Here is a 27,330-nt window from a genome sequence, read left to right as displayed (position 1 = left end):
CAGGCCTGATTGTTTTGTTTGTTTTCCTGACAACAGGCGACTGTCTTAAAATGGTTGCAGACTGATTGGCACAAAATGGAGGTGGAGGGGAGGAGCTTTGATGTAGGAGCTGAACATGATAGCATTATATTTCAACATTCAACGTCCTACATGAAATTGACAGTTCTTGTTCATCTGTCTATCTTGACGTGAGTTGGATGCTTTAACGGTTTCTTGTCCGTAAGCCCAAAACAATCTAGATTGAGATTGCACATGGTCGTTTTTTTCCTAGTTTTACCCTGTTTTGTTTGTAGATGCCAGCTAGCTCCTACACAAACACATATCTCTGTTTCATGCCCTCTCTGTTGTTCTACCGAATTTACTGCTCGCTTCAGGACTTGTGAGAGTTGAAATGACAACCCAGAGCTTTGGCTGGCATCTCTCTGAATGCTTCTAATGCTCTCGGGTGTACACCAGAGACTTGGACCGAGCCACCGTTCACTGCCGAGCATTTGTCCAAAGGCTTTTGCTTCCCCAGACACTCGAAGTGATCACTTTTTAATTCTAATTAGTATCACAATTGCACTGCATAAATAAAAATGACTGCACGTTGCACATCTTGACGATATAGAGCTTATGACAGTACTTGGAACTTAGTGCCACCTTTGTTGGGATTTGTTGGGAGAACGTTTCCTGTATATGCTGTGATGTGATGTGAATTATGGTCACTTGTGATTTATGTGAAATTTAGAAAGTGCAGCAGAAAGCATTGTAGCACCCTATGTATTGACTCGGCTACATTTCGAAATGAGTTTTTATCATTTTCATTCAACGGATGAATGAAATCAAATCAATATAAAATGAAAAATCAATAAGGAATGTATTTCTTGAAGATTACATAATTTGTCTTTATTTTTATCCCTCACCCTCGCTACAGACCAGCAAGAAATATAACACACTGTATAAAACAGTTAAATTAGTTACCATTTTCATTTTCATCTATTTTTATCTTTCTTACTTTTTTCTGTTTCCCAACCATTTTGGTTGCAAATCTATAAGAAATCTATAATCTAAAATCCCCAAAAAACAGTTTCTGACATGATTGAGACAACCTTTTTTTAGTGTTGACTTGTGTTTTTGCGGAGTGGTGGGTGGTCACTGCTTCTAGTGCCCAGACTGCAGGGGGGTTCCCTCAGTGAGGGGCAGAGAATAATACAGTGAAGGGGAAGTTGCGGGCTGAGTAGAGCGTCTCTGGCAGTGTATCCTTCAGCCTTGGCAAGTGTCTTCCAGTCTGTTCCAAACACGAGCTACGGCCTTTCTCCAAGGAAGAGAGAGCAAATAGAGAGCAAGAGAGAAAGACAACGAAATAGAGAGAGACATAATGAGAGGGGGTGAAAAAGTTGGCTGCCAAATAGATAAACACCCTTTTTTTTCCAAAGTCCTACTGCCAAAATCATGGAGACTTTCTATATTCATTCATTCTGACGGAGAAGGAAAGAGGGGGGTTAGGCGAGGCCTTCTTGCCCAAGGGTTAGAGTTCGGTATTAGCGGCTAGTCAAGCACCCCCTCCTTTGCCATAAGAGGTGCAAATGTCTCCCGTCATTTATTTATCCAATATATGATAAATAATATGTCCGTGAGACATATTTGCGCTGCCAAGATACCGACGTAATCTCACGTTCTCCACTTGGTTGAGGGATCCAGGAATAGCACACAAACACACCATTGTGAGGATAAATACAGATACAAATACAGATTTAAACCAAAATCAGCAACGGTTCTGTACAGTGTTCCTCCTTCTCACTTGTAATCAGCGCTGCTCTTCTGGCTATGACGCATGTGCGTCAGTTCTCCTGTGATTCAAATGCCAATGGGTTTACGTTACAGTAAATAATACACACCTGGGATATCATGAGGGTGAGTAAATAATGACAGAATTAACATTTTTGGGTGAAATATCTCTTTAAATCTAGAGCAGGGTTCAGCAACCTTTCTGACATGGAGTGCCATTTTAACGTTTAATGTAATTTTGAGTGTGACCATGGTTTAAAATGGTGTACCTGTATACTGAGTTGGAAATCTCAAGGATTAATAGTGGTGTTTTCCTTATTACATCACGTGTTGTTCTGAAAGCAAAAAGAAACAAATGAAACACAGAATGTAGACTGTTATCCGGACACGTTTAAGCAAAACTGAAGCGCTTCCGTCTCGTCATCGGCGAATAGCTTGCCTGCGCTGCACGAATCTGTTGGGTAAACTGTAGTCTCATCATATTTAACATTATGTTTAGCCTCCCATTATGCCACCCCATGGTCTAGAGTATTCTTCAATTTTCTGCATGCAAGGTCAAGTGCTCCGCCTTACAATGTGTACATTTAACTGTGAGCCCATATGGATTCGTTCAATGCATGCACACCACAACTGCTTTTTGATATTCTTTTAGCACAGTCAAAGTCAGGTCATGCGCCGATGATGCACAAAGAAGCAAAAGACTGCCCAAATGTCTTTTAAAAACTAGCTGCATGCGCAGAGTTCACACAAACTGTGCTGTTGATGAAATGTGCATCTCACGCACAGTGCGCAAAAACCGAAGTATACTTTGGACTTTAAGGTCCTGGGTCACATCTAGGTTTTTTTTTTTTTTGGAATGATATATTTTTAAAACGTCATCACACACAGCCTTGTTTTTTGCGCCAAATTAAATATCTGCCTTAAATCTGTAATGTAAAACTATAGACATCATGTTTGTATGTTTGGTTTGGACCATACATGCATTGGGAATCCATTGTGTGGTCCTAACCGTTGGAAGGTAAGAAAGTCTCTGAAAAATACCTAGACATCTTCTCCCCTTTCACCTCACTGTCAGCGTGATGACTATAGCAAGCATAGACAGGCGTGTCCACTAACCTGACAGTAAATGAACACCCACCATGCATGTTACATGTCTCTTTTCCATCTGCAGCTGGAGCCTGTCAGCTGGACTTGTGTAGAGCGATGGATTACAGCATGCATGTACGTACGCACATAGTCTCCATTTCCCCTCACTCCACTTCTCTGACCCATGCCTACAAAGGGAGAGTCTCAAGATACTCACTGAGATTAGATCTCTGGCAAATGACAATTCAGTAACATGTCCTTAGACACAACTCCACTTCGGCAGGAAGTCAGGCCTGACAGAGGTCAAACACAAGCATTGTACTCTCTTAACAGCACACATAGGCTCAGAACAGGAATAACAATGCCCATAGTACCTATTGTATTGTTCTTCTGGACCTCAAGTACCACATGGAAAGCCAGGTTCTTTTTTCTGATTATGTTTTTGAAGATTCCTGCTGTCAGAACAAGGACAAACTCTTTTACCTGTGCTGTCGTGTTTCCTTGACTGAGGGAAAGTAAGAGACACTTTCAAGACAAAAACAGGATGTAGGCATCATAATGTGTTTTTTCAATTATTTTATTTTCCAGCAGTTGGAAACCTACTTTTGGCCTGGCGATTACAGAAGATCTTGTTTATGCTTAATCACTTTATTTTGATATTTTAAATTCAGAGTCGAGTCTCTGTTTGGTATTTCAGATATTCCCCTGCCCTCATACTCCCTTTGAGGAATCCATGCTCTCACAGACACTTGACCCACTCACAATCTTTCTATTTCTCCACATCAGGGCTACAGGAGGTCACAGTACACATTAGATCCCTGACAGCTTCAACTTCTCTCTCACAACCAAGCTATTTAGAGAGAGAGAGAGAGAGTGAAAAAGAGAGTAAATTGAAAGCGGCCCCAAGGCTGTATATTTCACCATATCCCTGGGGAATTCTGGGATTCTGGTTCTCTCTTTCCCTTCCTGGGAATAGGCCAAGAACATCTCTCCTCCTCCTCCTCTGCCTGCCTTTCCTGCCTTTTCCTAGAAACTACAGTTCATATCAGGGGAGTCGAGAAGTAGTAACACTCAGTAAGAAAGAAAGCAAGGCTTTGCCTACAGGCTCGGAAATTTGTCTTTTCACATAAAGAAGCTGTGAGCATTGAGGAAGAGGCTGTCATGGTCCAGTTTTTCTCCTTTCACTCTTCTCTTTCTGTCTATGTAATGTCACTTTGGAAAAGTTCTACCAGCCTGAGAGAGACATAGATAGAAAGAAAACAGACAGTCCAAGCTAACAAGAGCCAGCATCTAGTTGAAGAGCAAATTTTTGTTTTTTTGCTAAATTGCCATGCAATTATCGGACTCCACATCAAAGTGTCCTCACCATATCTGTTTTGGCCTTAGTGGGTACAATAATTGACATCACCCCCTCTCTACTATGTCCAAATGTCATAGATATATCCCATAACCATATAGAAAATATTTAAAGCAGTTAAAAGTGGCACTTATTAGATCTGTTTCAAAACCCAGTAAGCTGCCTACGTACACGCACCAAGCAATTTATTAGGAACACCTGTACACCTACATATTCATGTGATTATCTAATAAGTCAATCGTGTAGCAGCAGTGCAGTGCATAAAAGCATACAGATACGGGTCAGGAGCTTCAGTTACTGTTTACATCAACCATCAGAATGTGGAAAAATGTGATCTCAGTGATTTTGGCTGTGGCATGATTTTTGGTGCCAGATGGGCTGGTTTGAGTATTTCTATAACTGCTGATCTCCTGGGATTTTCACTAGAGTTTACTCAGAATGGTGCCAGAAACTAAAAACATCCAGCGAGCAACAGTTCTGTGGATGGAAATGCCTTATTGATGAGAGGGGTCAACAGAGAATTGCCAGACTGGTTTGAGCTGACAGAGAAAGCTACGATAACTCAGATAACCACTCTGTACAACTGTATTGCGCAGAATAGCATCTCAGAATGAAGAACATGTCAAACCTTGAGGCTACTGGGCTACAACAGCAGAAAACCATGTTGGCACTTTATTAGGACCATAGTGTTCCTAATAAAGTGCTTGATGAGTGTCTGGTGTTTTCACACTTGAGTCATACTTAAAATACCAAACTCAGACCCCTTAAAATGGACCAAAACGTATGCATTCCCACTGTCTGTGACCATAAAAGTGAGCTCGGAGCTCTTTTTGGTCCTCTTTACCTGTTACAGGGTCTCAGTCCATATTCCATTCACACTGTATTGCTTTTGTGTAACCCCCTGACCCTAACCCTATTCTAAAAGGAATGCACCATGGCATGTTTTTTTCACAGATCAGCAATCCCAAAAAGCCTTGTGACGAATTAAGAAAAAAAAAGCATTATAATTTTCATGGAGTCACGATCATCATAATGATAAATTAATTCAATACCCCTGTCAGTCCAGGGGGGACATGGATTCAGGTTAGCCAGGAATGTCCCACTTTTGTGTCTTTGTAATGATAGCTTTGCAATGTAGACAGCTTCTCTTACACCGCTAGGACAAGAGCTGGTATACAAGTTCAAGTAAGGAAACATGGCATTCCTTTTACCCCAGTCATCTTCAGCTAGTGCTACATGATAGCTTTTAGTTATAGTCTGGTTCAGCTCTATGTTTGCTGCATGTGTCACTCTGACAAAAGAGTAATTGACACTTATATAGTGTTTTATTGCTTTTTACCAGATTGCAATAGTTGGTTTACTGTACCACAATGATCCCATAATGTCATCACTGGACAACCGCAGTGTGGATTCTGCTTATTTTACACACCCCATTCTGGTGCATGAGCTCGGCTGGAGCACATCAGATACTTCAGACTTTCACATAGAGCCTAGATTGGCCTACAGTGTCCCCTACCTTGGTAATGTGTTCCATCTCTCTCAAAAGTAAAAAAGAATGGATAGAAGCATCGAAAGAAAACAGAAGGATAAAACACCAGTATTGCTATTTAAAATCCAGACAGGAACTGTAAACACCGTTGTAACACTATCCCTCTGGTCTCGCTTTCAGATCCTCTGAAAACAGCAGTGTAAACATGCGACACTGCAAGAAAAGAAAAACAGCACAGGCCCGGGCAATGAGGCTGATCTATAGAGGAGAAGCAGAAGGGTCCTGTCTAAACACTGGCTCTTATTAAATACGGTTTGACGTTAAAGTGCAGGGGATGAGGTCAGGGTTATGCAAACATTGCACACGGGCAACGGCCTAACGGAAACAAACGGTTCTCTCCACCTTCCTGCTCAGAAGAATAAAAACTAGTTCTCATTAGGAATGGACATTTTGGTTATTTAGTCTATTTGAGTACTCAACACATACATCTACAGTACTCGAATACGTTTGTGCTATCTTGCAAAATGTTTTGATAGATAGTGTATGTACAAATACATCAGACAGGTCTTGTTGCTTTTCCAGCTAGTAACGTTTTAGATGGCATGTTATGTTGAAAGACCTGTCTCAAGACCTCTGAATTATATTCCATTCAGGGGCGCTCTATCTACCTGTTTTACATCATGTGTATGGCATTCTCATTGTTGTCACCATCATCATGTACAATGTTGATGCAAATTACTGTCTGATGAACTGACTGGCTTGCAAGGTATTGCCATAGCAATCACAAAATTAAAAATGATGCCCCATTTTGACTCGTTGTTACGAAATTTTGATCATTGTGAAAAATTGCCAAGTGTACGGTAACAAACAGCATGGTGAGGTGGCTAATTGTGGCTGGACAAATGAGCTTAGGGTAACTTTTTTTGAGCTCTTTCTCTCTTGCTTATCCTTCCTTTTTTCTCATGTCATTCTCAATTTTAAGGTTTCATCAACATGTTCCCCATCTGTCTAGTGACTCATTGTAGTTCCCAGAATAAATAGGTTTTTTCAAAGTCCTTTTTATGTAATATGCATCATTGCAAAACAATGCTGCTCCCCAAAAAACATTTAGTTGCTGTAGCAATTGTTCTATCTAAAACCCTTTCCTTCTGAGCTGCACGGATAGTCCGGTCTCAAGTGTGACTACACAGGAATTCTGAATAAACCTCTTGGCTTTTCAGCACCCACCATCTCAATGTCTGGTGGCCAAAAAAAGAATTGGTAAAAAAATCTGGGGGACGATACTTGTGGAAACAATTCTCCAATCCCTGGAGCTTCACCTTCCATTGATACTCCAGAAAGGCCCGTTTGTATTTCTAAATTAAGTTTCTGCCTCCTTTTATGGGCCTTCGTGTTCCTGAGCTCACTGTGTAAAAGGCCTTTTGAAAGCAGTTTTAACACACAATTGGATTACAGCAAAGCACTTGGTGAGAAAGCGGCGGGTTGGGGCTGAGGACCTGCGAGAAGTACAGATGGTTTAGCACATGCATAATGAAACAGACCAGGCGGTGTGTTCGTGTGTGTGCCTCCCCCCTCCCCCAAAGACCTCAGCCTGGCCTGGGAGAGGAAGAGTTGGAGTGGTTGATAAGAGAGAGCATTTTTTATTTTTATAAAAATGATCTTTATTACTAAAAACAAAAAAACAGTTTACAAGGTAAGAATCTCATAGTGAAAAGTGGAGATAAGATTACAAAAAATTTGTAAAAAACAAATCATCTTCAAACACAGAACACAATGCACCTTTGCTACACCATTTTAGTTCAAAAGAAATAAGATCATCCATAGATTTATAAAAATGTAAATCAAACAACACTCTAGACTTTACAAGAGCTGAAAACTAGACAGTAACATTCTGTCCAATCTTTTGTTCAATCCTATTTTTCCTACTTGAATAGATAGCTAATTTAGCTTGACCCAAGATAAAATTCAATAATTGACAATCCATTAGTCTTTTCTGCACATATTTAGCAGCCAATACAAACATTTCTAAGGAAAAAGTATCATTAAAAACATCAAATAGATTTGATAATACAATAAATAAGGGCTTTAATCTAGAACACTCCATAAAAGCATGAAAAAACGTTTCTGTTTTAAAACAAAAAGGACATTCAGATCTCACATCAGGATTTAAAACCAAAATAAAAGTATTAACAGCTATTGCTCCATGAACCCTCCATTGTATGTCTCCTACTCTCTTAATTAACGGTGGCTTATACAAAACTCTGTATTCAGGCTTAACGTTATCATGCAGTTTTAAGAAAGAATGCCATGGTGTATCCACATTTCTATCCAAAATCTTCTTATTAAAAATCAAAACACACACTCTGTACAAAATTTTCCCTGTAACTGAAAAGAAATTTAAACACAAACACTTCCCAGTTTTTAAAAACATACCCATACTATCATCTAGTTTGGGAGACAAGTATATAGCCGAACAAGGGTCCTCAGCGTTAGGAGCTTTTACCCCTGCACAAAAGTCTGCTTATATAGACAAATAAATGTCTCTCTTCATCTGTAAGAGCAGACTGCCACTTTGCTAACAGTTGAGCAACTATATGGTTGAAAAAATACCCAAATGTGAAGCTGCTTGTTCACTGTTCATAAAATTAGGTCCAGCATTTAACAGATGATTCAAGGTGGTGATCTTGGATTTGCAAAGTATATTATTTAGTCCAGGAAATATGTGTTCAATTGCAGAAATATCCAAACGGGTTCCATGTATTAAGGGTTCGTTTAACAACAAGAAGAGTGATTTCATGCATGGTGTCCTTTGATGATTAAAAAGACTCCATACTTTAAAAAGATTGCGATAAAAAATGGGCATGTTAGAGATGTCCAGTTTTATGGGGTCTAAAAGAATAGAGATTTATCCATCTGTAGGCCTCCCAGACTCCGTAAAATGGCACATGCAACCGCTCTCCAACTAAAGTCACATGACCCTGAAAGAAGTCTCTGTATAAATTGCAGACGGAAAGCTGCTGTTCTGCTTTGTACACAGTCCCTTTCCACCTTCTTCTTTAGACAAAAATATAATACTCTTAGACATCCAGTGTAATTTATCCCCAAAAAAGTACACCAGTAAGGCTTGAACTTCATTCATCAGTTGTAAAGGTGGATCTATACATGCCAGCTTATGCCAATGAGAGGATGCAATTAAATTACTAATAACTACAGTGCGCCCTTTATAAGACATGTTTGGGGCCAGCCATTTCCATTTTGCTAATCGTCCCTGAACTTTTTCAACAATCCCATCCCAATTTTTCTGTACAATGGTGTCAGTTCCTAAAAAAACTCCCAAATATATAAATGTACCCCCCTTTACTCCAAAGTAACCCATCAGGAAGTCTTAGCTCCTCTCCTGTCCACTTTCAGCAGAAGATAAAACTTTAAAATCTTCAAGTAATTTCATCAAAGTCTTTATATCTTTTTGACTATTGACTATTACCATAACATGCTGATAAATTGATATTACAAATAAAATAGGTATATGTAACCCATTCAGCTTTACCCTTATCTGCTTCAATAATGGTTCTATGGCAATTGAATAAAGCATTCCTGACAATGAACATCCTTGTCTGACACCTCTGCCAACCTTGAAAGGAGTGCATAAGCCACCGTTCACTTTCAGCATACTCTCAACATCAGTGTACAGTATTCTAATCATATCTACAAAATCTTGGCAGAATCCAAAAGCAGTTAAAGTTTTCCAGAGGTAATTGTGTTCAACTCGATCAAGTTGAATCGATAAGATAAGAAATATTATAAAAAGTGGACCTACCAGGTATGCAATAACTCTGGTCCGGATGAATGACTTGCTCCATTACTTCCATCAGTCTATTTGCCAAAGTTTTAGAGAGCAGTTTGTATTCCGTACAAAGAAGCGACACAGGGCACCAGTTCTTTATTTCCGTCAGGTCTCCTTTTTTCGGGAGGAGTGTTAGAACTGCTCTTTGGCAGCTCAATGGCAGCTGCCCTTCAGCCAAGCTTTCATCGAACACCGCGAGCAAATCCTCCCCCAACACTGTCCATAAAGACTTATAAAAGTCTACTGGGAGACCATCGATGCCAGGAGCCTTCCCAGATTCCATGCCCTGAAGGGCCTTATACAACTCATCTAGGCTCAAGGCCTTACAGAGTTTCGTGTTGGCCTTCCCAGACACCTGTGTCAAGTTTAAAAAAAAAAAAAATTGTCAATGTCAGGCTCTGCAACACATTCACAGCTATACAGCTTTTCGTAGAAACAAACTGCTTTCTTTCTAATGTCAATGGGGTCAGAAATGAACCTGCCAGATTCAGAGCGTAGCTTGTGAATTAATCTTTTCTGTCCATTCTTTTTTCCAGATTAAAGACAATTTTAGTTGTGGAATCCATTTGGTCAATATTTTAAAAACAGGACCGAACCAGAGCTCCTTTTACCTTAACCCCTAAAAGATCACCAAGTTGAGTTTTTTTAATTGAAAGAGCTTCCAAAACATTATTCTCCCCAGTTAATTCGGCTAACTCTTGAAGTTTAACTATTGATGTCTCAAAGTTTTTCATAGATTCCGATAACTGTACAGTGATATTTCGAGTATACTGTTGACAAAACTTTACCAAAATCCCACCACTGTCTAAAGGATTGGAAAGAGTTCTTTGTAGCTCTAAAAGTTTCCCAAAAATATTAAAAGTGTCTAAATTTTTTTATAATTTAACAAAGAACAGTTAAAATGCCAATAAGCACTATTTGGGTTAATAGAGTTCAAAATAAAAGAACAGCACACCATACTATGATCAGAAAAACTAACTGGGACAATAAAACATTTGCTAAAATACCACATTGATGTTTGAACCCATAAAATATATCCAACCTAGCTAAAGAAAGAACATTATCACGGGTATGAGACCAAGTATATTGTTTTAGATTACCATTAACATGTCTCCATACATCGCACAGCTCATGTGTTTTAATGACTTGTATGAGTCTCTTACGGGATGGTTCATGAGGCTCCATGTGATTTCTATCCAAATTTTGTTCTGTACAATTAAAATCCCCTCCCAGAAACAAAAACTCTTCACTACTACAGTTCTGCAGGGTTAAATTGAGTGTATTTAAAAACAGCATTCTTTCAACTCCTGATGTAGGGACATACACACAAATACAAACAAAAACGTACTTATCACGTCCGACTCAGTACTGTTTAACGTTGGTTGATTAGTTGCGGATAGAACAGCTGCATGAGTTATAATATGTTCCGTTGCTGGTTTTTCTATTTTATGAGGGCAATCACACACTAGATGTCCCGTTTTATTGCAACCGAAACATTTAATTTTCCCCGTTGTTGCAAAACAACATTGTCAAAGTCATCAATACGAAATTTGAACATAAGATCTAACTCAGCGTCGTCTTTTACAATCATGTAGGCAAATCTCCTAAATTAAATTACGTGCTTTAACAAAGGAGATCCGCTACCAATTGGTATTTTTTAAATCGGAGGCACTAACTTGCCGTAACGGGAAAGAGATTGTGTTAGCAACTGGTCACTGATAAACGGTGGAATATTAGACAATGTCACTTATTTGGATGGCATCGATAAAGGAAGTACAGTACACACAGCCCGGATCAACACATAAAAAGAAAAAGAAACTATTCCTAGTAACTAAAACAAGACATACAAAAAAAAAGAAAAGGTGAAAAGACAGAAAAAAGTTGAGGGTGAAAAAACTATTTCTAGGCACAGCAGCTACGAAATTACACTCACTCAAACAAACGCTCAAAATTCACCTCACGTTCTCCACACTCACTCAGCAAATGCTCACGCATGCGCACGAGAGAGATAGAGCGAGAGAGAGAGAGAGAGAGAGAGAAGCAGGCCAGGGGTATAATGCTCCAGCCCAACCCGCCTCCTGCAGCAAGCCAGTCCTTATGATCTAATTAGGGAATCACCTCAGCAACTAATTCTTGGAGTGCTATGACATTACATCCATGCTCCTACCAGAGTGTGTGATCTGGCTGCACTGGAAGTGAAAGCTTGTTAGTCACTCTACAATGTATGTAAGAATCTAGATAAAACCTGAACTGTCTCAATTAGTCCAAACTTTTTTCAAGTAAAGTACAGGTTTTCCACATGCCACTACAAATGTTCGCATCAATACAGTATGCAGGTATTACCTGGGTTTGGAATAATGTACAGATTTTGCTCTTATGGAAAGAAATTGTTACATTTAATCACCAAAGTGGCATTCAACTGATCACAATTTATATTCAGGACATTAAGAATGTGAAAAATTACTATTACAATTAGAATTTGTTTTTAATAATTCAGAACTTCTTAAACTACTTCGAAGAGTTCTCATCAAAAAATCCTCCATATGCTTTTTTCAAATAGTGATGGTGCTTTTTTTTTTTTTACATCAGTAATGTCCTGACTATACTTTGTGATCAGTTGAATGCCACTTTGGTGAATTAAAGTACCAATTTCCGTCCGAAACATCAAAATCTGTACATTATTCCAAACTTTTGGCCGCCAGTGTACCCTGGCCTTTACTAAATGAGACCTGTCATTGGTTGGCATCTCCAGTTGTAGTTAGGGCTTAACTAATGTTTCTCGCTTAAACTCATTCTAAGTGGAGTCAGGACTAGTGAGAACTTTTTATGACGTTTCTCATCAAATAATTTACAGAGCGTTATGACAATACATCCACCTTCCTACCAGGCCACACTCTGTGGGTGGGTTGTTACGATCCTTCTAAAACGCATGTAAGGATCTAGAAGCAACATGAACCATCTCAATTAGTCCAAGCTTGTTGTCAGTTACTAAATGACACAGTTGTCAAGACAACCTTTTATTGGTTGTTGTCTCCAGGCGAACTAGAGTAAGAACTAATGTGTCAACTTTTTGCATGACGTTTCTCACCGACTTATTCTCAGTGAGCTAAGACATTGCATCATCATTCCTACCAGTGTGTGTGTGTGTGTGATCTAGTGGATCTAGAAGTAACCTGTGTCATCTTAGTTATTAGTTACTAAATGAAAGACTTCAAGATGCCCTTTCATTACAAGGTGGCCATAGGCAGTGCCATCAATTGTGCAATAATGAATTCTGTTGTCGAATCGAGGCGGAATAACACTTTTACTGTGTCACTCCAGGATCCTTTTATTCTCCTACACCCAAGCGCGTTCTCATCTATTTGATGGTGTGAGAACAAAATTAGAGATAGGCAGGAACTATCCCTCCTCTGTCTTTCAGACCATGGCCCAAAGAGTGGCTTGTTATATACTTGTATAGAGGGTTTAGGCCCTGTGAATAGCCCTGTTTGTGCACGGTATTTAGTTGTTTGTTGTTTAGTGTCTTTTTTATGTTGTTTATTTCAGGCGGGAGGGTTTTTTTTGTGTCCCTTGCTCTCTGAGGGCCCTCATCAGGGGGTAAATGCAGATGTGACACACAGAGTCTGGGTCTCACGCCTCATTTGCATATTTAATTAGCAATGTGTGCTGTGTGGGAGAGCACTTGGTTTGCGGAGGGCAACTGGGAGTGTGTGAAATTATCGGCACACACACACACAGCCACCCAGCACCCGGTCTCTGCCCCCTCGTTGCGCTTTCACATATCTCTGGGCTGTTGCTGGGGGGGGGGCATGCATATTTGTTTTGTTTTTTTGGCCCACTCTTCAGATTGCCTTTGTTTTGAACTGTTGATGCAGATGACAATGCTGAGCTGAATGCAAACAGGGCCCTAAATTGTTTACTTTGTCTAGAAGCAGATGAAGGGGCTGGCCAAACTTCTTTTTTTTTGGTGGGGGTTACTTTCGTTGCACTTTCCCTCCTTTTATAAATGACATTTTCTGGTTTCATTTGAAGCTTGTACTTTTTCTGTTACTTAATTTTCATTGATTTATTGATTATGAGCCATTGAACATCTTGATTAAGAGAGAGAATCTTTGTGTAATTCAACCTTGAATCGGCTTATTACTCTATAATATAATAATATCTCATTCAGATATGTAAATTTTTCAGCAAATCTTCCCTTGTTGTGCTCCACACAAGTGCTACTTTAATCTAAAATCTGACAGAAATGAAATTAAGATGTCTGACTGCTATTTTGGTGTGATTCCATGAATTAGATCCTGATCACAAATGACTCTGAGTCATTTCGTACCGTGCTTTTAGCTTTTTGTTTTGAGTGGATATAGGTAATATTTCTCCCAGCTCAACTATTTGTTCTGCAGTGGGAAATCAATACTCACCTCGGCATCTAAATCATCTTAAAGGGTATGCTTCCTTACAATTTTTGGCAGTTGTAGAGGAGTTAAGGAGACGGGAGCAGGGCGAATCTTGCGAAAGTTCCTTTAACGTCTCTGCGCGAATCATTGCTATCACAACTAATGGCACCGTTAAAGAGCACTTCTTGGGAGAAATCAGAGACCATCAAATTTATAGGGCTTTTTTATGCAGTACACACAGGTCCGAAGGCTTTCTCTCTAGCCTTATTTCCATAAGTGCTTTGGCTGCAAATAGCACACTCAGTGTGAATTCACATCCCAAGTCTTTCCGTCAGTCTGGCCTACCGAGCCGCGTGCCAACAGGACATTGGCTAGACTACAATCAAGCCCTCTTTTCTGATAAATTTGCTTCTGAGTACTAATTTAGTTTAAAATGTACAACATGCATATTAATGTATATTCAAACAAATTTGTAGTCTGTTTAATGTCCAAAAGACAGGGAGCCTTTTGTTGTTGTCTGATCGGCACTGTAAGTGTCTGGTTGTCTACCATGGCAGAGTCATCTCTATTGAACCAGTAACGCACTGGCCTCCCGTGTATACACATACCAGAGTAGGGTTTCACCTGCACGCTCAGCACAGGGTTAGAAACCAGACTGCATGGTTAGCATGCCCGCAGGTGATTCCCAGTGACTTTGGACTAGAAGTTTGCCATCTACGACCTGAGTTTTGTGAAAATTCATGACACCTTGGCCACACAGAGGGTTGCGCAATGGGCAACTCATTTCAACAAGCTGTCAACTGCAAAAAGCAGAATACATTTTGAAGTGGTTTTATCTGTTATGAAACTGAAGTCTCACATTCTGTCTCTCTCTCTTTGTGTTTTTCTCTCTACAGAAGCAGGGCAGTCTGAAAGTCCGAACCAGCCCAGTGAAGGAGACATCAAGGACCAGCCGGAAAACGGTGGGTCTGCCTACTTGCATTTCCAGACAACGTGACTTGACTGCCCCTTCTTATACACCCTTTATTACACGGCTCTCTGGAAAACTTGATTCTGATCAGTTGCGCCATCCATCATTCTGATATACAGTATCTGAATGACTATAGCATGTAAAGTGATATAAGACTGTTTATCTGGGTATTACGAGTCATCTTTCCTGCTTCTCGTATCACTTGTGGTCTCTAAAAGTAAACTAATAAAATCATTTAAACTCAACTCAGTAGTTAATGTCAGTAACTTATTTGCCATATAGTTGCGTAATAAGCGGGATAAGTCAAGTAGTTATTTTCAAGATATAAACACTAACAGAACTCTGACGCACACTGGAGGTGGTAATAACATCATTTTTTAATGCAAATAAATTTTTCATGTTTGTTTGTTTATTTATTTAAGTAGCCGTGTTATAAGTGGGATAATGAGCAGTCAGATTTTTACTATTTACATGTATTTACTGAACATGTATTGAACACATGCTAAAACTGGTACTGTCTTATTAACAAAACCGGCATTTCCGTATAAAGCATCTGTAAAACAGTGCTTGTTAACAAGAGAGACTTGAATGACTTTATCTCATCTGTGCTATGCATGATTAGAATTAAATGTTTAATTTTGTTGATTTGATCAACAACTGACTGCAGAGAAAAGAAAGGGTATTTCAAAAGACGTGTATTGACGCTGACTACTACCCCTGGAGTAGCGAGTTCGAATCCAGGGCGTGCTGAGTGACTCCAGCCAGGTCTCCTAAACAACCAAATTAGCCCAGTTGCTAGGGAGGGTAGAGTCACATGGGGTAACCTCCTCATGGTCGCTATAATGTGGTTCTCGCTTTCGGTGGGGCGTGTGGTGAGTTGTGCGTGGAAGCCGCGGAGAATAGCATGAAGCCTCCACATGCACTACGTGATAAGATGAGTGGATTGAAGGTCTCAGACGTGGAGGCAACTGAGATTCGCCACCACGAGGACCTAGAGCGCATTGGGAATTGGGCATTCCAAATTGGGGAGAAAACATAAAATTATGTAAATTAATAATTAACATAAAAATAATAAATAAATATATATTTAATGCATTGCACAGAACAAACACGCTGTGAAAGGAAGTGAAATCTTGCTGCTTGAATACTCAACCTACACAATTACTGATGAGTGAAATCTAAACTTTCACCAGCCAGTTTCAAAATATATAAATTTCGCCACATAGCGAGAATTTTGGTTGCAAATGCGAGTGATTTTCTTGCATTGTAGTAAAGGGTTGCATACAGAGTAAACGATCAGTCTTGAGATTTAAGAATCAATATAGAGATCATTCAAATGAAGATTGTGTTGTGTTTTTTCCCCATAAATCATTAGTTAAACCATTCTCGAATTTAATTCAGTGCAACAATTTAATAAAGAATTATTATGCAAATAATTTACACAGAAATTCGGTGAATAACTTCTGTTGTCGTTAGCTAGGTGACCTCAAGTCAGAGCTAGTTTGCAAACTTTTTGCTTGAGGTTACTCAGACAGGAAACTCTCTTCTCTGCAGTTCCCCACCAGGGCGTAGATCAGTGTGAGCAGGCCATTTGCGTAAGCCCAAGGGAGGTGGTTACTATTAATAGGATATTGCCCATGGTTGTGTTCGCATAGACATGTGTAGATACAGTACAACTTGACGGTTTCCAGTGTCTGTACTCGTCTATAGAATTGTTCGGCCCCTTTTAAAACAAACACAGAGCAGCAATTCCACCAATTTTGTATCTATACAAATTATTAGCAGACAATGAAAAAGTCTTTAGTGTTCTGGAAAACATAAACACAATGATTGAATGGAAACAGCCACCTGTTTGCATGAGTTTGAATAGAGAATCATGTAAAAAAAAAAAAAAAGCCCCATTTTATCCCCCCACAACCCCCTAGAGCTCAGTTACGTGTGTCTCTCAACACTGGATTATCAGGCATATTTTCCTCCTAATTTAAAGATTATCGCAGATGTGCGCGGCAGAGCCTGGGCTATTATTTCCACGCCCTTGTGTGTGACACCAACATTGCCCTGTTTACTCAGATTAGAGGATGCAGATAGATGAGTGTGTTCATCTCTCTCTCTCTCTCTCTCTCATCCTTCGTGTGATATTATCATGCTGCTGATATTATCTTTTCATCTCTCTCTCTCTCTCATTATTGAACTGAAGCTCACCCCTAACGTGTGCCTTCTGTATAGACATAGGCCTCAGGTAAACACTCCACTCCACTATATTTTCTCTCCCATATAAACTATATCCATCTGGTATCTGTATCTGTTGGTTGTGATCTTCAGATTATACCCACTTTTGATCCAAATCATTACTGGCCAGTACTTTTTACCCCACAAAACTGGTCTCAGGTCAGCACCTTTTGACTTTTGGCTCAAAGCAAGGTATCCAAGCTGTAGTTAAAGACAACTGACCTCTTTCACTGCCTTTTAAAGGGATAGATCTCCCAAAAATGAAAATTCTGCCATCATTTACCTCTCAGGTAATTCCAAGACAGTTTGAATTTTTTTCTTCAGTGAAACTCAAAAGGAGATGTTAGGCATAATGTTCATGCTGCTCTTTTCAACACAGTGAAAATGAATGGGGCGGATGCTGTTAAACTCCAAAAAAATTACAGAAAAACATCATAAAAGTATCATGAAAGTGATCCATACAGCTTTGAATTCAAAGTCTTCTGAAGCCATACAACAGCTTTGTGTGAAGAACAGAGCAAAATGTAAGTCATTTAAAAATGAATCTCATTTGCACATACTTAATTAAACTTGCTGCTAATGAGGAACATGACAGTCAGTGGCGTTCAGCATCACTGATGACACTTTTAAGGTGGGTTTTTTTCTATTTTTGGTGTTTGACAGTGTCCATTCCCATTCGTTTTGATTGTATTGGAAAAGACCAGTTCTCCTTTGGTGTTCTACCGAAGAGTAAATGGTCAGAATTGTAATTTTTGGGGGAACTAAGGGGCCATTCAAATAAATTAATTCTTCCCAATTCATTGACCTGCATCTAGCTTTTTTAAACACAAGAACGCGTTCAGTCAGAACGGCCCAGTACACTTTAAATACTGACAAACATAGCCAAACACCATCTCATAAAGAACTGTGGGTAACCCTGGTCTTTCAAATAACGCTTGTGGTTTACACATATGTAAACACACACAAACTTCAACCTTTTCCCTGTCACCGCCTCTATTTCTCCTTTTGTTTTTCTTCATTTCTTTCTTTCTCTCATCCCTGATGCAGGAAAACATGACCAACTTTTTTTCATGGCTTGTTTTTGCTAGTAAACCTTGACCCTTGTTCTCCATGCTACGTGCATTTTCACAAAAAGGGCTGCTGTCTTTCTGGGACGGGGCTGCCGTTGCACAATCCACAGTCTATTAGATAAGGCCAGAGGATATCCTCTCCTTTACAAACCCGAGAGAGAGAGAGAGAGAGAGAGGAGGTAAGAAGTCCATAACAGAGAGCGAAAGAAAATGGAAAAGAATGTGAGAGCTAAAAAGAGAGAGAGAGGCATTTAATCAGCACACAGTAAATACAGTAAAACTATTTTTGGTGCGATATGACATGTCAAGCAGTAATACTGTATGCTCTGCATGCTATAGTTCATCTAAAACTATTTTAAACAACATTATTTAGATTCTTCTAGTATTATCATGCAGTATATGTGCAATTTCTTGAATTCATTGAGACACTATCTGACTATTTATACTTACAGAAATTCATTTGTCAGACTGCAAGACTATTACTTGTATTTAAAATCAAACATGAATTCAAAATTGACCCTATTTCCTTTATAATACTCATTCCTGGTTCTATTGTTTCATCAGTGCACATTACTTTAAAGATAAAACAAGTATGTATTTAATTATCTGTCTTTAAAATGTTATAAATTGCACCGCCTCTGAAATTACTTTTGTTTTTCCTTGACATCACCTAGCCCAAGTGGACTATTAGATTATTTTAATAATACAGCTAAGAGTTACTTCGCAAACTCACATTCAGGTCTGGCTCCAGTCTGGTATGTAACTCGCACTTTTCACAGTTCTGCATGGAAAAAAGTCCCGCCCTGCATTGTTTTTCTGGTTGAGTATTGTTTTGTGTGGAAATACGTCGCATTACGCTAGTAAAATGGGTTGTGAATGCCATTTCATGCTGACTTTTAAGTGCAAAATGGCAGAAAACACTCCTGAAAGCTTAAAAGGTTGAAATAGTTTTTTGAAAGAAGTGGTGGCCAGTCATCGCACCTAAAACAAACACTTTCACTTACACATTCATAGCAATTTTAACCTAATATATCTATGTGGCTCAGGTGGTAGAGCGGGTTGGCCACTAATCGCAGGGTTGGCGGTTCGATTCCCAGCCCACATGCCGAAGTGTCCTTGGCCAAGACACTGAACCCCAAGTTGCTCCCAATGGCAGCCTAACGCCTTGCATGACAGCTCTGCCGCCATTGGTGTGTGTCGTGTGTGTGTGTGTGTGTGTGTGTGCGTGTGTGCGTGTGTGTGTGCGTGTGTGTGTGCGTGTGTGTGTGCGTGTGTGTGTGTGTGTGTGTGTGTGTGTGTGTGTGTGAGAGTGGGACACAGTGTAAAGCGCTTTGTTAACCGCTAAGATTAAAAAAGGCGCTATATAAGTGCAGACCATTTACCATATGTATTCATCATACATTCAATATTTTGACCTCATATTAACTGACAGACACTATGTACTTATGAAAATTTCTAGTATTTGCTAGTAAAATGGGTTGTGAATGCCATACTGAACATTAGGTGCAAAATGGCAACAAAAAAAAAAAAAGATCAAAACAAATGAAAGGTGATTAAATATGTTGAACAAACATTCTGAAAGATGTTTTGTTGGTATACATTTGTGTAGTATATATAATTCCAAGATTTGCAAGTAAAATGTGTTGCAAATTTGATTTCATGTTGACGTTTGTGTGCAAAACGGCACAAGAAAAAACATACTTTTTTTTAAAGAACTGGTTACCAGTAATAGCATCTAAAATCCCATACACATTAAAAAAGTCAATGTTATTTGTCAACTAGCCAAATACATTAAAACAGTTGTTTGCTGCCTCTCCTAAAGCCTGTATATACAGTCCATTGTAGATATGCACTTGAGTTTGAGTCAAGGCAATGTTCTCGTTGTTGTGCTGGTGGCTTGCTGAGGTATCACTGCTGCTGAGAAAGTTGAACCCTGGCCCATCCCTACATATATATATATATATATATATATATATATATATGTGTGTGTGTGTGTGTGTGTGTGTGTGCAGAGCTACAGTGGACACAGCTGGGAGTGATTATCCATGTTGATATAGAAGCGCTGCCCCTTCCTTCGCCCCTGCCTCCCTATACGAGGCACTCATGGAAATGCCCTCAGTGAACTCCGGGTGCATATGCTCCCTATACTGGAATTCTAATGACGAAGGCTCCTTCGCTCACCCTCTCGCTTTCTCTTCCTCCCATCTTTCTTGCTTTTTCTCAGTTCCATTGCGTCATTCCATCGTTTTCCAAGTAATTGTTCACCACACTTCTGCTCTGTGTTATTGTTGTTTCACAGTATGTACAGCTGTGTGGAAACTTATATCCAAATTCCTGTATTTCCACAGTATGTACTGCATTTGATGACGAACCGTTAAGAAAGTACATTCTTTTGGTAGGCAGGTGTTTATTATACATGCATTCCAGGGCATACTACATCAGGGAATGTTGGCCTTTGTTTTTTATATGTGTGTTTCTGGACTTATGACATACAACAATCACGAAAACAGTTTACTTTGTCTTGTTAAATAAGTACAGTATATCCACAGGGAATACATTTCTTGGTACTTGCTGTGTAGTACTCGCACTTGAAAAGAGCTTTTCGACTCGCAGTTTGCCAATGTTTTTTAAGTTCAAAATCACAAACAAATCCACTTTGGTCTTGTTAAACAAGTACAATATATCTACAAAGGAACAACTGTTTTGGTACCTAGAAAACATTGGCAAACTGCGAGTTGGAAAGCTCTTTAAAGTGTAATAGCACTTACACGTGAAAAGAGCGACTTGCAGTTCACAAATGTTTCTTTAAATGAATCTTGACATAAAAATCAACATTTCATCGTCATGAACATCGCAAAAAGGAAAAATAAAAAATAAATGTATTGTGTTGTTAAACACTTACAATATATCCACAAGGAACAACTTTCTTGGTGCTAATAGGACTCACACTTGAATAGAGCTTTCTGAGTCACAGTTTGCCGTAATTTTTTACATTCAAAATCACATTTTTGGTTTTGTTAAAAATTTACTTTGGTCCTTTTAAACAAGAACAATATATCCTCAAAGAACAACTTTGTTGGTACTTTTAGCACTTACTCTTGAAGAGATCTTTCCGATTAGTAGTTCGCCAACATTTCTTAGTTCAAAAAAAGTGGGGAAATTTATTTTATTTAACTCTGGTTTTGTTAATTACAATATATCCACAAGGGTATATCCACATTTCTTTAAGTTCAAAATTCAATTTTTGGTTTTGTTAAAATCACGTAAAAGTGTACTCTGGCCCTTTTAAACAAATACAAAATATCCTCAAGGAACAACTATTTATTTGTATTTTTTTGTGCTGTTTGATTAAATTATATTCGGACATCCTACACTGTAAAAAATGTCCATAATTTTAACGGTAAAAGACTGTAAAAATGCTACAGTAAAAAAATAAATACATTTGAATTGGTTAATGAGTAGTTACCTTAAAATATACTGTACATTTTTGATATGTTTAAAAAGACAGTACATGTAGTTATATGGTAAAATATTTTTAAAACTATTTTTTTATATGTAAAAATTAGCTGTATAATTAACTGTAAAAATTAATATTATGTTTAATAAATACATGTACTTTTTACCATAGATTATTGTTAAAATGACATTTTTTTTGGTTTCTTTTCTTATTTTCAGTAGCACTTATCTACATTGGGGTGTTCTGTGTTATATTTGATGTAGTTTATTTCATGTTTATTGTGTAGTTTTAATTTCACATGTGTTACCCTGATGGTGTTTAGTGTTTGAGTGACACTGAGCGCTGTCTCTACATGTTTATTGGTCATTGCTCCTGGAAGAGCCACTATTGGTGAACTTCATGTCATCATGTGCACTTCTGTAATTACGGTGATTAACAAAACCGTACAAAGTGAAAAGCAGATTTTCACAGTTTCAGAAGGTTAGGCATCAAAATTACGTCCCGTAAAGCCTGGAATGTGGTTACTGTATTTTTACAGTGAATTTCTGGCAACCACAGCTGCCAGTTTTTACCGTAAATTTAACAGATTTTTTTTTTTTTACAGTGTACTTATTTGCCGTTCAGCTTTTTCTAGTACACAATTTGAAAGTGGGTTTGACATTTTGCCTCTCTCACTTTCTGTTGTTTACCCTTGTGATGTCTATCTCTCTCTCTCTAGTCTGCTGTCCTGTCGCTTTCTGTTGTTTCTGTATGTCCGTATTACTCTCATCTTTGCAATCTAACTTGTTACCCCCTGTCTAATACCTCCGAACAAACTCGCTCTCTCTTTCTCTCTCTCTCTCTCTCTCGCTCTCTCTCTCTCTCTCTCTCCTTCTGAATCTCAGGGGCATCTGTGCTGGAATGCTCTCTGGGTCTGCTGTCTTTTAGGTCATGTCAGCACTTTCTCTTGCAATGAGCCGTAGATATTACCCCTCCCTCTGTCCCTCTCTCTCTCTCTCTTTCTGTGTTTTTATTATTTATTATTCAGCCCGTTCACATGCTATACGTCTCCTTATCCAGGCAGTCAAGACTAAACTCATTTCTATTGTTGGTTTTATAGCTCACCAGCCACCGAGCAGCAGAAGAAGCTGTTTAATAGCTACATCACTTTTGCTCCATTTTCATCTTGTCACCCCTTTCTTTTTAACCCTGGTCAAGGCAAGCAGAGGAGTCTCTCCAGCATTTGATTTCAAGCTGGCCCTGGTGGAATCTTTTTGCTCTGATTCTGAATCTTCAGAATTCTTTGGAATTCATTTAAATCTGGTCAAATGTGCTAAAACAATACTGAGAGTACTACAATCTTATTGGTAGCTGAAGTCATTATCGAAATTAGCAAAATATTTCATTAACAAACATGCAAGCTACAATGTGTTGGTGATTCTCACAAAACCTGTCAATATTTGCATATTTAACTGCAAATCAATACAAAAACGATATGAAATTATGTTTTGCATAAATAAAATGAAGCCTACATTTAAGGCCGTTAAGATTTTAGATTGTAACTTTATTTTTAGGACACTTAAGCACATTTTACCCTTAATTACTTTAACGCATCCGGATGTTTTACTTTTGCTATTCCTATTGTTTACAATGATGATACTCATTACGTAACATTACATTTTTTATTTGGTAAGAAAAGATGCTGTTGAATATTGATAATAATTATGTTTTTATTAAACTGAGCGATAATAAGAGACAGTACCAAGAGAATACTACTATCCTTAACAGTTTAAGTAATACATAATTTTTTTAGCATTGTGGTAATGAGAATATCATAATATTCATCTTTTTTCTTAATGCGTAATGACAATTAGGAGGTAAAATGTGCATAGCTGTCATGAAAATAATGTCACAATGTAAAAAATCCTAAAAACTCAAAAATGTTATTTTTGTCTTTTGAATTTGGAGAAAAATCGGACCAGGGAATTTTCTTTACAGGTCTCACGAGAATCACCATGAAACACTGCAAAGGAGCTGTGTTTTATTGTAAAAAGGGGCATCATGTTTTGTCGCTAATTACATAATGGGACTCCTGAACATGAATTGAGTTTGATCCTTTGCTGTTTTACTTTATTTTATGTTGTTTTCGTCATTATGTATGATGTAAAAACTAATTCACATTTTTCCATAAAAAACTGACAATTGCCTGTAATAGATTTTTCAAGCAATAAAAGTTAGTAACACTTTAAAAAAAAAATTGTTACACTTTTATAAAAACAAAAAAGTAATAAAATAAACTAATAAAAATTGACCTTTTATGCCATATCAGCAGTTGTTTACACAGATAGCAGATCATTATGGGATGTGTAGTCCATGCTGACTGCATGTTTAGACACTGTCTAATTTCAATTTAGAGCAGTTTGGTTCCTGTTAATTTAATCTGAAGCTGATCTGGGTTCCTTCAGCAGACAGAAGAGCAAAAGCAGGCAGTATGTGTGACAGGTCCAGGGTCAGCAGTAGACAGCACAAAAGACACGGTAATTGTGGTCAGTGTTATGACTGCGGCACAAAATGTGTTCCACCTCCACCTGGTCCATCACGTGTTATACACAAACACACAGACAAACACATGTAAAATCATATAATCATGCACTTTCTCTGGCTTCCTATGCTAATTTAAAGCCCTTGTGTGTGTGTGTGTGTGTGTGTGTGTGTGTGTGTGTGTGTGTGTGTGTGTGCGTGTGTGTGTGTGTGTGTGTGTGTGTGTGTGTGTCACTCTGAGTGAGCCTCTGGCCCACTGTAATACTGCACACACTCAGGGGGACCAAATCCAGATGTGCACTACCCTCTGTGTCACTCAAAACATCCCATATTCCCTTCCCTACTGAAGGGAATTGGGACTGTGCATGTGTAGTTGCTTACCTGTTTTTTTTGTACACTGACTTGAATGTTCTATTTCCTCTGTATTTTCTTATGTTCACAAATAACAGTGAAATCAGTCCTATAACAGTCCCTCTCCTCTTTTTTCATTTTGTCTCATAGGACACCTTGGCTTCCAGGACAGTTTCGTCACATCAGGTGTCTTTACCGTCTCTGAGCTTGTGCGAGTCTCACAGAGTAAGATCTCATGTATTCCTCCACTCTGGTCAAACACAAATACGATACCATAAGTCTATGTTATTCTATAACACCTCTCTCTATACTCATCTTTATCATGCTTTGGTTTATGTAGATTACCCAGATCGATATCTCCTACGTCTATACTTCTTCATGCAGCATAATTAACTCCATTCATCTCTTTTTAATGCACCACCACATACTTAAGCACTCTTTATCTAAATCTTTCAATTAATGTCTACTTCATCTCTTTAAACCCTTTGAATTTACATTAGAGTATTACTGTGTACTACTGTAAACTGTACTTACTCTTTACGGTTTTACTTTCAGTTTTTCACTTTGCATTAAAATTAAATAATTGACGTGCTATTTAATAATGTAATAATTCATAAAAGGTTTTGTTCACCGGTACTCTTCATTGGCACCTCAAAGCTACAAACAAGGGTGTGTTTGATTCTCTCCTTCTCCTGCTTAGCTTTATGGCTAGCCTACAGGTGGGATCCATCACAAGAAGAGGCTTTGTAATAAGCCTAAAAATGTGTCTTTAGTGAAGTTTAGTGATGTCATGTAAGTACAGGGGCAACAACCTTCAATTAACTTTACGAGAGAGTGTGTCTAGGGCAATGCAGTTCTCGTAGCACCGGTTCTTCCTATTGTGGGAAAGCTAGCATCGAATTGTAGCACTCTAGATCAAGCACTCTAAAATTGTCCCAAAGGCAGGATGAGGCTAGTGATAAACCGATGTGCAGGAGGAAACATCTCTTTTCAGAACAATGGGCTGAGTCCACTATCCCTCCACTCATTAGAAATCGAAACACCTGCAAAATGCAGTAGTCATCTGAAAGAGTGCTTCAGTGCAATGCAGCTGAACAGAACTTGGACTCCAATGTACAAACGAAGTCTGTTTTAAGAAATGTCTCTTTTATAACCTTATTTTTAACTTCATTAGTAAAGTGAAACAAATTGAGAAATTTTGAGGGAACAATCACTCAGTCTCAAGGTCTCAAAACATTTCCTGGTTGATTGAGTGATTAAGGCCACATTCTAACTAATATGGTTTAGTCTGAAAACTCAGTTTTAAGTTTCCTTGTGTCATCGTTTTCTAAAGTATGTGGTATTAGAAAGCGTTTCCAAACGTTTCCTTTTCGGCTGAGAAAAATGCTGTTCCAGTGTGGTTGAGAGGCTTAAACTTATCAAAACCATTGGGTTTTTAACTTAAAACATATGATTGTGCACGTGGACTAAGGGGCTGTTCAGACCGAACGCTTTCTTGTTCAAAAAAATGCTGATTGCAGCACAATGAATGCAACCAAAAGCGTGTCTAGTCTCAAGATGTACTTTTAAAAGTTGCCGTTCTTTTTAAACCTGACACAGCATCTAAAAAATGTGGCGCTTCTGTGTGAAATGCTGAATACACAGCAAGACACAGTGCAAATGTCAAAGACGTCTATCTAATCCATATTTACATAGAAAAAACTGAAAAAGAGTGTAGACAGATGCAAAAATGCATTCAGTGTGAACAGCCCCTGAGGTAAGATGCAGAAGAAGGTAAGGAGACTGTCCCGAGAAGACAGGGAGCATGAAGGAGGATGGGAGGGAGTTGAAAACGTGACCTTTAAAAATTGCAGATGTCCATGGTGGAGAGTGATAGAGCGCAGCACAATCCATACGTGCCTGTCGATACCCGCTAACAATAGCCAATCCAAAGCGCCTGTCAGCACACACTGGAGCCTACTGATCAAAGGTGCATTGATCACACTTCTTCGTGACCTAATCCTGGGCGAAGGAGAGAAGAAGAGAAAGAAAGGAAAGAAGGTGTCTTGGGCCTGGGCAAAGAGCCCACCATGGTCTCACCTCCCAGTTGGCTTTCAAAAAGATTCATAGCGCCTGCCAACACAAAGAAAGCATCTGGAGAGAACAAAAATTTGGGTGCAACCACATTCTGACACAACTCTGATATTAGCTCAGCCAGTACTGTGCAGCATCAGAAGTCCTGGCATATGATGGTAACAAGATTAAGGAATATGCATAATTGATCAAGCTCTGCAGAGAGATCGGCTTTTATCCAAACATCGCTGAGAAGAAAGGCAAACGCTGGGTGGCATATGCTGGATGTTCAATTCAAATCAAAGTGTCTCTCTCTTGCTCCCCCTCCCTTTTTACCATCATTCTCTTTATTCTCCTCTGCTCTCCACAGTCCAGTGGCTCTTAGTCGGGGGGCGGGGGGGTGTTCTCATGTTGATCTAAAGAGCATATTTCTTTTGAATGGCCCACACATTGCAAATTCACAACTAATGTATTCATTTAAGGGTGAAGGCTAACATACCAAAAGGGAGAGGATGTTCATGTACTACATTATATTGAACATGACAGTGAAATGATGATACACACTATTATGGGTAATTTACATATTTATGCTTGGTTTTCTGAGATGATAAAAATTAGAAATCTTTCAAAATGTAGTTTGAACATGTGTCAAATTCAAGGTAATCTTTGTGTCCATGTTGGGTTCATACATTTTTTAAATCTATATTATTACACAATGACTAAAAAAATCAAGTGGTCTAA

At 38.7% G+C, this 27,330-nt stretch overlaps 1 protein-coding gene across 4 annotated transcripts in view; it reads left to right on the top strand.

Annotated features, from left to right (window-relative positions):
* LOC127639550 (nuclear factor 1 A-type) overlaps positions 1-27,330 on the top strand; it is a 163,677-nt gene that overhangs the window by 77,147 nt on the left and 59,200 nt on the right. For all 4 annotated transcript variants that reach the window (XM_052121617.1, XM_052121615.1, XM_052121616.1 and 1 more), the window contains exons 3-4: positions 14,837-14,902; positions 24,688-24,762. In XM_052121617.1, the coding sequence (XP_051977577.1) occupies positions 14,837-14,902; positions 24,688-24,762 (141 nt within the window). The remainder of the gene's footprint in view (positions 1-14,836; positions 14,903-24,687; positions 24,763-27,330) is intronic.

The sequence above is a fragment of the Xyrauchen texanus genome, chromosome 48 (genome assembly GCF_025860055.1).
Source record: "Xyrauchen texanus isolate HMW12.3.18 chromosome 48, RBS_HiC_50CHRs, whole genome shotgun sequence".
In the NCBI taxonomy this organism is placed as follows: domain Eukaryota; kingdom Metazoa; phylum Chordata; class Actinopteri; order Cypriniformes; family Catostomidae; genus Xyrauchen; species Xyrauchen texanus.
This window is presented reverse-complemented; position numbering and strand designations above follow the sequence as displayed.